Raw genomic sequence first — 13,310 nt, forward strand, 5'->3', positions numbered from 1 at the left:
CAATTCTCAAAACCCTGACAATGTGGTATTAAACAAGTCTAGAAAAGAAAATAAATACAGCAGTTCTGCCAGTGAAGCTGACTATGCAGCAGGAAACAAGGGTCATGAAATCAAATTCTCAGTGCTAGGCCAGGGATACCTCTGCCTCCCAAACCAGGGGCCTACAATGATCCTGGACAGTCTCTTCCCCGAGAGGCTTCTGAATAGATTTAGTTACTAGCTTTTAAGGTGGATCTCTGGGTTCCAGGGCAGCCGTGAGATCTACACAGTAAGTTCTCGAGTTCTAGGCCAGACAGGGCTAGTAGTCCAAACAACCAAAACAAACCATCTAAGTGAACCTGGCACAGGCTGAGACCCTAGTGCAGAAGCACCGTACTCAAGCACTTTGGAGCATCTACCTTATTTTCTCGGGTAAGACATAAAGAACTTAAGAGCAGAAACAAGAATCTCCTACTGAGTTCAACTAAGACCACTCTCTTCCAAAGAAAGGTAGGGGAAAAAAAAAATCTCTTCTGTCACTTTCAAACAGTGCTTTTAATTCCTATAGTTACTGTAACAAATGATCTGAAAACAACCAGAACTTATTATCTTGCAGTTTTGAAGGTCAATCTGTCTTTCTCTGTGCTCTAGAGTGTTGTCTTGTCTTTTCTAGTTTCTAGGTTAGGCACACTCATTATCATGGTTTGTGGGCCCTTTGACCATTAGTACAAAGTAGGCAATGTGGAGTCTTCTCTCCTCTGACCCCTGCTTCTTGTGTTTATATCTGTGACTTTCCTTCCTGCTACCTTCTTATTAAGGAGCTTTGTGGGGGCTGGAGAGATGGCTCAGTGGTTAAGAGCACTGGCTGATCTTCCAGAGGTCCTGAGTTCAATTCCCAGCAACCACATGGTGGCTCAGAACCATCTATAATGAGATCTGGTGCCCTCTTTCTGGCCTGCAAGGACACATGCAGGCAGAACACTGTATACATAATAAATAAATAAATAAATAAATCTAAAAAAAAAAAGATGCTTTGTGATTATAGTGGGCCTACACAGGATAATCACTTCATCTCAAATACCAAGTCCCCCTTTCCTCAGAAAGTAACATGTATAGCACTTACCACACTAAATGGCTTAAATAAAAATGTTAGCACCAGCCAGGCAATGGTGACAACCACCTTTAATCCCAGCACTTGGGAGGCAGAGGCAGGAGGATCTGGAGTGAGTTCCAGGGCAGCCAGGGCTACACAGAGACTTGTCTAGAAAAAACAAAATAAGAAACCAAAAAGTTAACACCAAACATTGTTTTCTCAAGTTTTTTTTTTTTGTTTGTTTGTTTTGTTTTAATTTCCTAGATGGTAAATTATTAGGTTTTTTTGTTTTTTTTTTTTTTTAGCAACTCCTTACTCTTTAGCAACAGTTATTTCGTGTGTGTGTGTGTGTGTGTGTGTGTGTGTGTGTGTGTGTGTGTGTGGTGAGGGCACACATAGTATCTGGGTTCCAGGGATCAAATTCTGGTCATCAAGTTTGATGGCAGGTGCCATCATCTTGTTAGCCCAAATTACGCTATTTCTTCAAGGTATTTTTATGTGTATGAGGGCTCTAACTGCATGTACACCTTTAAGCCAGAAGACAGCATCAGATCCCACTATAGAGGGCTGTGAACCACTATGTGGGTGCTGGGAATTGAACTCAGGACCTCTGGAAGAGCAGCCAGTGCTCTTAACCACTGAGCCATCTCTCCAGCCACCTTCTAGATTTTTTTTTTTTAATTTAGTCCTTTAACCACCTAGTAGTTATTTTTTGAATGACAGAAGGCAGAGTTTTAAATTTTTCTCATAAATCTACTGTCAATTATATCCTATTACCATTACAGCACATTTTCCCAACTGCTCTAAAATACCAGTTCACAGTACAACTAAATATGCAGCGTTTACATTGCATTGGTATTTTATGGAATCCAGAGATCATTTAAATACACACATGGGAATATATGTATAAGGCATATACAAATGTGATACCCTTTCATTCAAGGGACTTAAGTATCAAAGGAGTTTGATATCTATACAGGAGTCCACAACCAACTCAGCCAAGAACCAAGGGACAACTGCACAGTCTCCTGCTTTAGAATTCTCAGCAAAAGCTAGATATGGTGGTGCAAGCAGGAAATTCACAAGTTTTAGTACACCCTGTACTATGTACTGAGACCTTGAATAAATGAATGAAGCCATTAGTAAATGTCTAGGGCATGCATCATGTTGGAGACTATATGGTTTTGGAAAAAAATAGGCAAGTTCTGAAGTTACCTCTAGAAATCTAAAGTTCTAGCTCTAGAGATGGCATGTTATAAGCTTACTAAACCATTCTACATACTCAATTGTATATTAATACCTCCTCTCAGGGTAGTAGCTCTGTATACAGACACTGAACAAATACAGCTGCTGTTGTCAAGCTTGGTTCTCTGCTTACAATACTGAATAAATTTAAAATATAAAGTATACATTATATCCAACATAATTGTTATAATTCACCTTAAAATATTTTAGCACAGATATGAGATCATTTGGATGATTTAAGCTATAGCCCAGGCAGTTGTCTAATCAGAGAAATCATATCCCTTGCTAACGAAGCAAGGATGAGTCTCCAAATGTGGACTACAAACTGTTACAAATGTCTCAACCTCCCTTTATCTTTGATAATCCCTCTTCTGGCCTGCAGTTGTACATGCAGGCAGAACACTGTATACATATAAATGAATAAATCTTAAAAAAAAAAAAAAAAAAAAGCTAGTAGCGAGCCAAGTGTAGTGCTTCATGCATGTAATCCAGCCCCCAGATGATCCTAAGTTTAAGGCCAGCCTCTGCTACACAGCAAATTTCAGGCAAGCCTTCGTTTTCTAGAAAGACCCTATCTAAAAAAAAAAAAAAAAAAAACAACAATAAACAAAACTAGGGTTAGGGATGAAGTTCAGTGGGAGAATGCTTGTACAGGATGCACACGGCTCAGGTTCTATCCCCAGCACACACCGCCCCCCCAAAAAAATCAAATAATAATAAATAATAAAAATTACCAAATGGTGGGGTGGTGGCAGCAGTGGTGGTGCACGCCTTTAATCGCAAACACTTGGGAGCAGTGCCAAATGGATCTCTGTGAGTTCGAGGTCAGCCTGGTCTACAGAGCGAGATCCAGGACAGGCACCAAAACTACACAGAGAAACCCTGTCTCGAAAAAACAAACAAACTAAAACAAAACAAACAAACAAACGAACAAAAAAACACACAAATGGTTGGTAGAGTTTCCCAACCAGAAACAACTAACTCTTGCCTTCTTATAACTAAAATGGCTTAGGTCAACCGTTAATGAACAAAAAGATAATGCTGTCTTGTATAGCTTATACTGAACACAAAGTAGTAAAGGTAAAAGCTATTATAAATTCAGAATTTATATATTAAGAATGCACAAGAGAAAGAAAAGCCTCAAAAGTAATGGCATATGCCTACAATCCCAACACCTGGGAAGCCGAGGCACCAGAGAGCATGAGTCAGTCACAGAACAGCCAGAGCTCCTCAGTGGGTTCCGGGACATGCTGAACCACACAGTAAGCTGCAGATCAGCTCAGGCTACTATAGTAAGCCAGTATCTCAAAACAAACAGGAGGCATCTAAAGCCACCTTTAAAGAAGCCACGGCACACCAATAGAGCAAACTAACAAATGCAAGCAGGTATTGTGGAGGTGGAGAGATAAGGACTAAACTAAGAGTGGGGCTCCTGAGCAAAGGGAGGCTGATTCACCGCTCCAGCTCAGCAGGGTTCTGATCCAACAATCCCATGTTCTTTCCTGTCTTCAAAGCTTGCTGTGAAAGCTAGCACCTCTATGAAGCTGTATATGGTTTTATGTTGAATGCCAAATAACTCAGGGGTTAGAGTCTTAAAAGTAAAGGAGTCAAGTCGGGCTGGTGGTGGACCTCTTTAGTCCTAGCACTTGGGAGGCAGTAAGTTCAGTACCAGCCTAGCCTATTGTGAGTTCTAGGACAGCTAGGGCTACATAGAGACTCTGTCCCAAAAGACCAAAATCAAACCAACCAACCAACCAAAACAAAAATCACAACCCAAAGGGGAGGCTGTCTTCATTAAACACTGTCCATCAATCTAAAGAGGCACTCCTGTGTGTTTGTGTGTGTTTTCCTGTCTCTAACCATGCTCCTTCAAGTGAGGAATCACACATAAAGTGCGTATGCAGTAGGCACTACAAACGAAGGCAGGGACACGCGTGTGAGGCATACACACGTAAATACAGCAGACAGACAGACAAGTAAAAAGTTAAAGCCTTTTAAAAATGAAAACATAGGGGGAAGCACATTACCATTTTGATCTCTTATTTTCCGTTCTGGGGGGAGGAAGGGGTTTGGTTTTTAATAGTAGTTTCTATTAACCTCAACTATTTCCTCTAGGCTTTGCGCCTATAAAATGAAAACAACTCAGCTCCCCAAACTTTCCTATGTCAAAGTACTCTCTAAACTGAAAACTGACACAAATGGCACTTGCTACTAAGCATCCGCTTAGGGGACTGGTTCTCTATGTTGCCCAGGCTAGCCTACAACTTGGTCCCTAGCCCAGATTGGCCCTGAATCTGAGATCTTGCTGCATCCTTCCAGTCTTAAATGTTCCACCTTCTCCTCAAGACATAATCACCTCTACCTAATCTCTCAGGCCTTCTTGAAATTCTATTGAGTTCCATTCCAACATTCTCCAAACTGTTGTTCTAATTTTCTTTTATTTTTCAATATTCAGTTCTAACTAGTAGACCTACTTCAACCAATTTCCAAGCCTCAACTGTTTTCTCTGATATAACCTAAATCCAGAACATTGTAAGACAACTTCACTCTTCTGAGTCTTAACTTCATATTCTCTACAAAACCTTCACAAAAACATGAATCAATTAAAACAGCTTAAAATCTTGCTTGAAAATCTATACTATAAACTGAATTTCTGTTTTTGTCTAAAGAAATTTTATTTATTTAGGTCATATTACAAATAAATATAAGTATCTGTAAATTCTTCAGATACTAGTCTTCACACAAAGATACTATTTTTTAACCTTTCCTATATAAACTACAAGAAATTTATAGTTTGAGTTATTTTCCACACTTGAGCAAATTGTGACATATTTTGTATAACAATAAAAACATTACCAGTTCTAACGCCACTAATCAGAGTGCTCAATTCAACACACTAAAAATTTAAAACTAGACAGCAATTCAGTCCCACAGGGCTGGAGAGATGGTTCAGTGGCTAGGAGCACTGCACTGGCTGCTCTTGCGGAGGACCTGGGTTCAGTTCCCAGCACCCACATGGTGCCTCACAACTGTCTGTAACTCCAGTTCCAGGGGAACTTTTCTGGTCTCCTGGAAGTAGTGCACAGATACACATGTAAACAAAACACCCATACACATAAAATATATATTTTCTAAAATTGCTATCCCGGGCTGGAGAGATGGCTCAGCGGTTCAGAGTACTGGCTGCTCTTCCGAAGGACCTGGGTTCAGTTCCCAGCACCCACATGGCAGCTCACAGCTATCTCCAAGCGCTCTGACACCCTCACCAAACAAAACACCAATGCAGGCAAAATAAAAAGAAATAAACCTTAAAAGAAAAAAATTGCTATCCTAATTAGGTAAGAACATGGCATAATGCTTAATACATTCAAGACCCCTAATTTGTTTTTCAGATTCTAAGAAAATGAATACCCCTCATTCCATTAACAAGCAGCAGAACTTGCCCAAGAGCAGAGTGAAAAAGTACCAAAGCCCAGATTTCCCAGTGCCGAGTCCAGCTTTTCTTGAAGAGCTGACTTGTGCCGGGTACCCAATTCTTAAGTAGCATTGCTTGTTGCCGTTTTACTTACAGTTCACTTCTAAAGCTCTTATAAGAAGCTAAATATATATACAGCAATTCACCCTTTTCCACTAGAATACATCTTTTTAAGTATTTCCAGTCAGATGTCACTCCCAAACACAGTGGATAAATTTTCTGCTAGAAACATGAGAGCATTTAGCACTGATCACTCATTAAGTAAGGAATCAAGTATTCTCTTGGTATCCTTTACTTACCGAGACAATGTTGTTTTTCCAGAACCAGGGAGGCCTCGCAGAAGAATAAGTAATTTCTGCAATTTGTTTAGCTTCTCCTCTGGAAACCACTGGCTCACCAACCTGTCTGCTCCACTGCGCTCTCCCAGAAGAGGCTCTCTCCAGCACTCTCTGATTTCACAGAAACCATCACTCATACTTTCATCCTGCACACTGTAGCCATTTCTAAAGGGCTGAACAGTACTGCTAGTCACACCATAATGAACATACTCATCGTTCTGATCAAAAGTTAAACAGTTCCAGCTATCCTGACAACTATCTACGTAACACCCGTTCTGCATCTGAGAGTCATCTTGCCCATGGAAAATATTTGGTGGTGGATTTAGTGGGGCATCGAATCTTGGAATATTAAAATGATAATTAAAACTGGGAAGAGGAGGACCATGGGGTATGACAAAAGGATGTATTGACTGCCATTCAGGCCCGAAGGAAGAGAATGAAGTATCACAAAACGGAGGCATCACTTGTTCATCACAGGGATGTCTGCCTGGTTCATTCTCCAAGTACTGCTGGTAACCACAATGTGACTGAAGAGCACTACTGAGGTCTTCACTTTCTTCCTCGGACTTTAAGGTACCATAGGCCTGGTCATAAGGAATAATTTGTTCTGGGGAAGGCTCTGGTACCTTACAACTGCCTTGTGAAGTATCATTTTCATTTTCCAGCTCTTCAATTTCTTTGTAAAACTGGGATAATTCCGTGTCAATCTCCAATTTTTTGGAGATAAACTTCTGTTTTTCTTCTCGTCTTCTTTTGTCATCTACACTATTGAAACTGTCTGTCTCATGCTTCTTTTCTCGGCATTTCTTCTTTTCGGGGGGTTTGTAAATGGGGCCTATGAATGCTTTACTTGTGCTGTAGATTTCGTCATCCTTGGATAGTGACGAAGGCTTTCCATCCTGCAAAGCTTTCGAACCAATGGCTTCAGCAGCACCTAGTTTATCACCAGGCATCTCCTTGTACGAAGGCTTCAACACATCTGCAGCTGTGGTTTTGTCTTCCTCAGGACAAATACGTCTTCTGAAGTTAATGGTGGCCACGGGGCTCCTATTATTTCTGGTTTTCTCTTGGAGTCTGTTACTTTCAGGACCACCTCGATGGGACAAAACACAATCATCTGCAGCGGACTTCAATTTTTTAGAGCATGGTTCCCTTGTTAGTTCTTTTCCAGGTCCCAAAAACTTAGCTTCAATTTCACTATAGGGCATCTGAGGAGTAAAGCACACAATTATTAGGTCATATTTTTAAAAATTTAAATAAAAGTTTTCATAAGGAAGGAGTGTGAAAAAAAGATTTTGTGACATAAGCATTTAATAACCAAAGTCAAAGTGTAATTTTATAACCACTTATTTTAAGTACTTATTTTAAGTCATAATAATTTACAGGAGGAGTCTTACTGAAGTTAGTATAATTTAAAAATATACGTGCACCTCATTTTTTGGAGATGCAGAAGATGAACTTATGACCTCATGCATCTAAATGAACACTCTACTCCAGAGCTATGTCCTACCTTTTTCCTGCTGAGACAGTGTCTCACTAAGTTGACAAGTGTGGCCTTGAATTCTCTGTGTAGAGTTCAGTGAAGCCTTACCTGTCCATCCTTCTGAGTAGTTGAGATTACAGGTCCGTGCTAACAATCCTGTCTTTAAACAACCCATTCCAGAGTTTAAGGACCTACGTTTGGAAACTTGAGTCCTACATGTGTGTGTACAGATACATCACTGGCATTTGTTTCTAAACTGGCTAAAGTACACTGTATCATGAATCCCTTCCTGTTTAAAATCACTGTGTCTTTTGGAATGCAGCCTTCAGTTTCCATACTTCCATCACCTGTCTTTAGCATCGACACGAGATGAACTAAATCACAGTTTTTGTGGACCTTTTCCCTCCAAGTTGTATAAAGCAGTTCCAAATTGAGTGCAATAATTTAAAAGAAAAAAAAGAATAAGAGTTTGAGGATACAAATTATGCTGAGGAAAAATAATCAGAAAACTCAAAGCATTCACCTTTTCTAGCAGTTTCTCTAACTTAAAAATAAACTTTGCAGGCAGGTTGGTGTATAACTGCAATGCTAGCATTTGGCAGATGGAGGAGAAGGAAGATCTGAAGTTCAAGACCAGCCTGGACTACATAGTTAAGTTCTAGGTCAGTCTGCAGTACACAAGACCCGTCAATAAATTAATGAAAGCTACATTTCTCTTGGCAGGCAGCGGCTCAACCCTGTAATCCTATCAATAGGCGATTTCAGGCCAGTATGGGCTGACTACACAGCTGGGTTCCAGAGCATCCTGATTTACAGAGTGAGATTATGTCTACAGAACAAAACAAAAGACACCTTCGCGTCTCTTTTACGTTTTTTTGAACCCTTAAGAAATCAAGAATCCCGTACTTCCTTCGGCCCGCTCTTGGACCCAAAACCCCAAACCCCACCAAAGCAGGCAGGCCATTAGCGGAGTCCAACCGTGGAGGGAGCCATTCTCCCGGAAACAGCCCCCACCTCAGTCACATGTTCCCGGCTCCCCACTCAAACACCAGAGATCGCCGAGGCAGAGCGGAGGGTGCACGGGCACCGCCAGCCTCCTGGCTGGGCCTCAACGCCTCCGGGCCGCCGGGCAAGCGGCCCGGCCTGAGGCGCCCCAGCTTCGCCGTCCTTAAGGAAAACGACAAGGTCCCGTCTAGAACCTGCGGGGGCCTCCGAGGCGGGGAAGGCTCTCGTCGGGCTCCCACGCTCACAGTTGAACCAAGGGGTCGTGCCCAGCCGCGGGTGAAAACTCGAGCCGTTCGCCGCAGACGGAACCGGAAGCACCTCCCCCAGCCCCACCGGGGCGTCCGCTCCCCCGCAGCTCTGCGTGTACTTCCACCCACCCACCCCGAGACAAAACAGACAAAACAAGACTCCCGCAAAGACACGAACCTCCGAGAGCGCGAAAGACCGTCCGAGAGGAAGCTACAAAGCCCAGCGGGAGAGACGCGCGGGGCGGGAGCAGCTCCATACGCAAGATGGCCGCCGCCGCTCGGATTTCCCATGCAGAGCCGCGGGCTTGCGCCGGGCATTGTGGGAATTGAAGTCCAGCGTTCCCCGCCATGCTAGTTTACCTCGGGGCACCAAGACTCGGTCTTCCAGAGTCCCTTGCGTGACGTATGCGCTGATTTGGCAACCAACGTAGGTGCAGGCTTGGTCCCCTCCCTGGAGTGGGGAAGTTATTTAAAGAAACACTAACTTTGACCAAAAAGGCGACCGTCTCTGGCGTTCTCCCCCGAAAGAAAAGAGTGTTTGGCGCCTCCAGGTGGATGCTTAAGCCCCTCGCAGAGAGTGAACGGTTTTCTGGTTCCTTTTAGGGGACAGAAGGATCAACCTACATTTCAAAGGAAAAAACATTTTGTATAGCAGAGTTGGGTTGCTGTGGTTTCTGAGAAACGCTACCAAGTATAATTTTAAGCCCCTGAACTTCTGTGGAAGGATAGAGAGCCTGCACCGCAGAACCCTGTAACAGAGAGGTGACGCTTACGGGGAAAATTATAAAGCATCTTACTGTCATGTAAGAAAAAAACTGTTATATAAATGTGTGTTGGATTAAAAATAAATATAAACCAAACAATGACTAGTTTCAATTATCGGCCTTTTTTTTTTTTCTTTCTTTTCCCCACTACGGTTAGCCTGCCCCTCTCCATCGCCCCCCCCCATGTTTCATTTGAGTCTCTACAAGGAAATCGGCAGTCTCTTCATATTTGAATAATTCTTGACGACAGCACAATAATGTCTTAATTTATAAGTATAATAGTTAAAAAGCACAAAGTAGGATGTTTACATCAGAATACTTAACACCGTTGTGACCCAGAGGGCTCACGATCTATCTTTCCCCATGCTGAGTCTTCCTGAAATTTTCACCGCAGCCTTTGTTTCCTCGTGTTTAACTTCAGGTTATGCATCTTTTTTCTTTTTTTTTTTTACTCTAGTAAGCACATATTTTATTTTACACGTGTGACTGTTTTACCTGCATGAATATATGCGCACAATGTGCATGTCTGGTGCCCAGGGAAGCAAGAAGAGGCAGCAGGATCTCATAGAGCCCAGGCTAACTTCAAACTCCCTGTGAGCAAGGAGACTCATGGAATTTATGATTCTCTTGCTGGGATTACTGGTCTGCATCACCATACCCACCCTAAAAAATATGGTCTATTTTTTTTTCAACATCATTCATGGTGATATGTTATCATTGTAATACTTTACATCTTCATAGTGTACTCTTTGTTTGGATTTAGAGATGGGATGAAAGGTTAAATAGAAGAAATTCTCTCTCTCTCTCTCTCTCTCTCTCTCTCTCTCTCTCTCTCTCTCTCTCTCTCTCTTCTGTGTTGCTAGGGGTTGAACCCAGTACCTTGTACATGTGCCCTGGCAGTTTTCTACTGCCGTACCTCCAGATCAGTATTCAGTCACATATGTGGGTCCTGGGGATTGAACTCAGGTTGTCCGGCTTAGCAGCAAGCGTCTTTATTCACTGGGCCATCCTGCCATCCCAAGTAAAATTTCAAAGGTAAAGCTTGCATGTTCTTCTTGTGTTAGTCCATTTAGGTTTCTTTTTTATTTCCATACTTCTGGTGGGGGGAGGGTAGAAAGTCCAAGGTAAGTCAGTGGATTTGTTGTTTAGTGAGGGCATCTTCTGGAACATAGACTGCATATTCTAGGTGTGTCTCTTCACATGACAGACTGAGAAGACAGCAGCACCCTCTCTTAAATTCAGTGTGTGTGTGTGTGTGTGTGTGTGTGTGTGTGTGTGTGTATGTGTATGTGTATGTGTGTGTGTGTGAGTGTGTGTGTGAGTGTGTGTGTGTATGTGTGTGTATGTGTGTTTATGTGTGTGTGTATGTGTGTGTGTATGTGTGTGTGTATGTGTGTGTGTGTGTGTGTGTGTGTGTGTGTGTGTGTGTGTACATTTCATGGCACTTGTGTAAAGGTCAGAGGACAACTTTTCAGGAGTTGGTTCTCTCCTTCCACCTTGCTCTGATGCAGGATTTCTCTTGTTTCACTGTTCCACTATGTGTTCTAGGCTGGCTGGCCTGTAAGCTTCTGGCTCATTCTCCTGTCTGAATGGTCCATCTTGTTGTAGGACTGCCAGGATTACAGATGTTGCCACCTCATTCAGATTCCTATCACAGCTTCTGGCGCTTTATTGTAGTTATCACTCATTCAGGTGATATCACTCATTCTACAATAAAGTTCATCACCTTTAGTATTATCAGCTGGTGATTAAGTTTTGCACATGAAGTGGGGGGCACACATCTGGACAACATCTCTCTGCCCAGAGATGAGAGGATCCAAAGAGTCCCCCAAGCAGAGTGAAGTCTCAAGAGGCAAGTGTCATAAAGAGCCTCAGAAGGGGACTTAAGTGAGGGGCCAGTGACAGTTGACACTTGTTGAGAGTGATGATGCTATAGACAGGTCAGAGTGAAGGGGTGGGGGCGGCAGAGAAAGGCCATTATCTGAAGGAGAGAAAACTCATGGACTTCATGAAGCAACGCAAAGCCGCAACCAGTGTCCTTGCCCTGCTTGTGTTTAATCCCTATTTCTACCTTCGGTTGTGAAGAATCTGGTGGCATTTTCTAGAAGGCAACACCAAACCTATTGTTTTTTTCGGCACATTGATACCTCTGTACCCCTAACACTCCCCTACATCCCATCATCCTGCAGCAGCTGGAAGCATGCCAGACTGTTCATAACTCCTTTAACAGTCACTGACTTTTTTTTCTTCAGTGCTGAGACTTGAACCTAGGACCTCAAGTATGGCAGGCAAGGCCTCTACTACGGAGCCACCCATTCCACTCCCCACTGGCATCTTGTAACATATTTGATATTCATAAAAGTGTATGTGCTACCCCCTCCAGTTTGTGCTTACTGTAGAGCACCGGGAGCTGAGAGCATCCTCTGAATAAAAACGCCCTTGTAAACAAAGCTTCTGGTGTAATTGTCAGAGATCACATCTATGATGGCTATCTTTTCTTCCTTTCTTTCTCTCTGTTGGAGCCCACGGAGGTTTCCTAGTGAGATCTGAGCTTGCTTTACCCAGCAGGACTGCATAAGAGGATGGTTGGACCACGGGCCTGAGTACCAGGTGTTTGGTAGGGTCTGCACTTGGCTATATCTAGCAGGGGGAGGTCTTTTACCTCACCCCTTGGCATTGTTATGAAAAGCCCTTTTGGATACCATCTTACACGGACTCCAATTTGCAGTAAGGCTCATTAAGGAAGGGAATGGCTCAGTTGCCTTTAGCCTACTGGTTTTGAGGGGGATAGGACCTCTGTTGGTCTTTTCTGTGTCGAACACACAGATTGTAAGCCCAGTGCCACTTTGAGATCATTGGCAGCAGTTAACTCTGCAACTCACACACGATTGAGCCTGCATGATAATGAGTATTCAGAGACGGGTAATGCCTGAGGGGCAGTCACCAACCTAAGACAGAGCACCTGTGTGGCCTGGGCAGGCATCTCCATGATGGGTTAAGGTGACCTGCTGACATCCCATGCAACCCAAGTTAGAAGCTCATTTTTTAGTAAAAGGGGGACCTGTAGGGTCCTGGCCCCCATTTTGGGTAACTTGCCTTGCTTGCTGACCTTGACCTTGATATCCTCCCTATGCTAATTCCCTACCAGGTTCAACACTCCTGAATGCTTAAGGGAAGTTCCTTGTCTGTGTATCCTGCATAATGGGCGTTAACAGCTTAGATGCAAGATTGTAAAACATCAGTAGCGAACTTCTGCCCTCCGGGGTTCTCCCATTGTGCTGTAAGCCTGTATTTAAGACCTCCTCCCTCCTTCAATAAACAGCATTCAGCATAAAAATAAAAAATAAAAAAGCCCTTTTGAATAACATTCTGGGCTGATGGATATTGATCCAGATCCTCCCAAAGCTATCTTGTGTTTCTGTCTTTCCTCTTGTCAGCCAGGCCTATTATTCTACATTCCTATTCCTCTCTCCTCCTCATAGGAACCCTGTAAAAGGTGGGGGCTGGTCCCCCACATCTCTCTCTCTTTCTCTCTTTCTTTTTGGGGGGCACACATATGAGAGATTTTCTGCTTAGTTTGAAGTGGGTGAATCCACTTCTAGTCTGGACCTTTGATCTGGATCTTGAGGCAGGAAGACACAGGCCTTTAATTTGAATCTTGAGGAGGGAAGACACATGCC

The 13,310-nt window shown here is 43.0% G+C and overlaps 1 protein-coding gene across 5 annotated transcripts in view; it reads right to left on the reverse strand.

The window, feature by feature from the left end:
* Positions 1-9,174, reverse strand: part of N4bp2l2 (NEDD4 binding protein 2 like 2) — a 67,252-nt gene extending 58,078 nt beyond the window's left edge. For 2 of the 5 annotated variants that reach the window (XM_028878102.2, XM_028878099.2), the window contains exons 1-2: positions 9,045-9,174; positions 6,092-7,338 (exon numbers count right to left, since the gene is read on the reverse strand). In XM_028878102.2, coding sequence (XP_028733935.1) covers positions 6,092-7,338 — 1,247 coding nt within the window. In that variant the 5' untranslated portion in view covers positions 9,045-9,174. Of the gene's footprint in view, positions 1-6,091; positions 7,339-8,627; positions 8,714-9,044 lie in introns of those variants that run through there. The other 3 variants (XM_028878100.2, XM_028878103.2, XM_037198394.1) reach the window with 3 other exon arrangements.
* Between the last annotated feature and the right edge of the window lie 4,136 nt (positions 9,175-13,310).

Source organism: Peromyscus leucopus, chromosome 23, assembly GCF_004664715.2.
Source record: "Peromyscus leucopus breed LL Stock chromosome 23, UCI_PerLeu_2.1, whole genome shotgun sequence".
NCBI lineage: Eukaryota > Metazoa > Chordata > Mammalia > Rodentia > Cricetidae > Peromyscus > Peromyscus leucopus.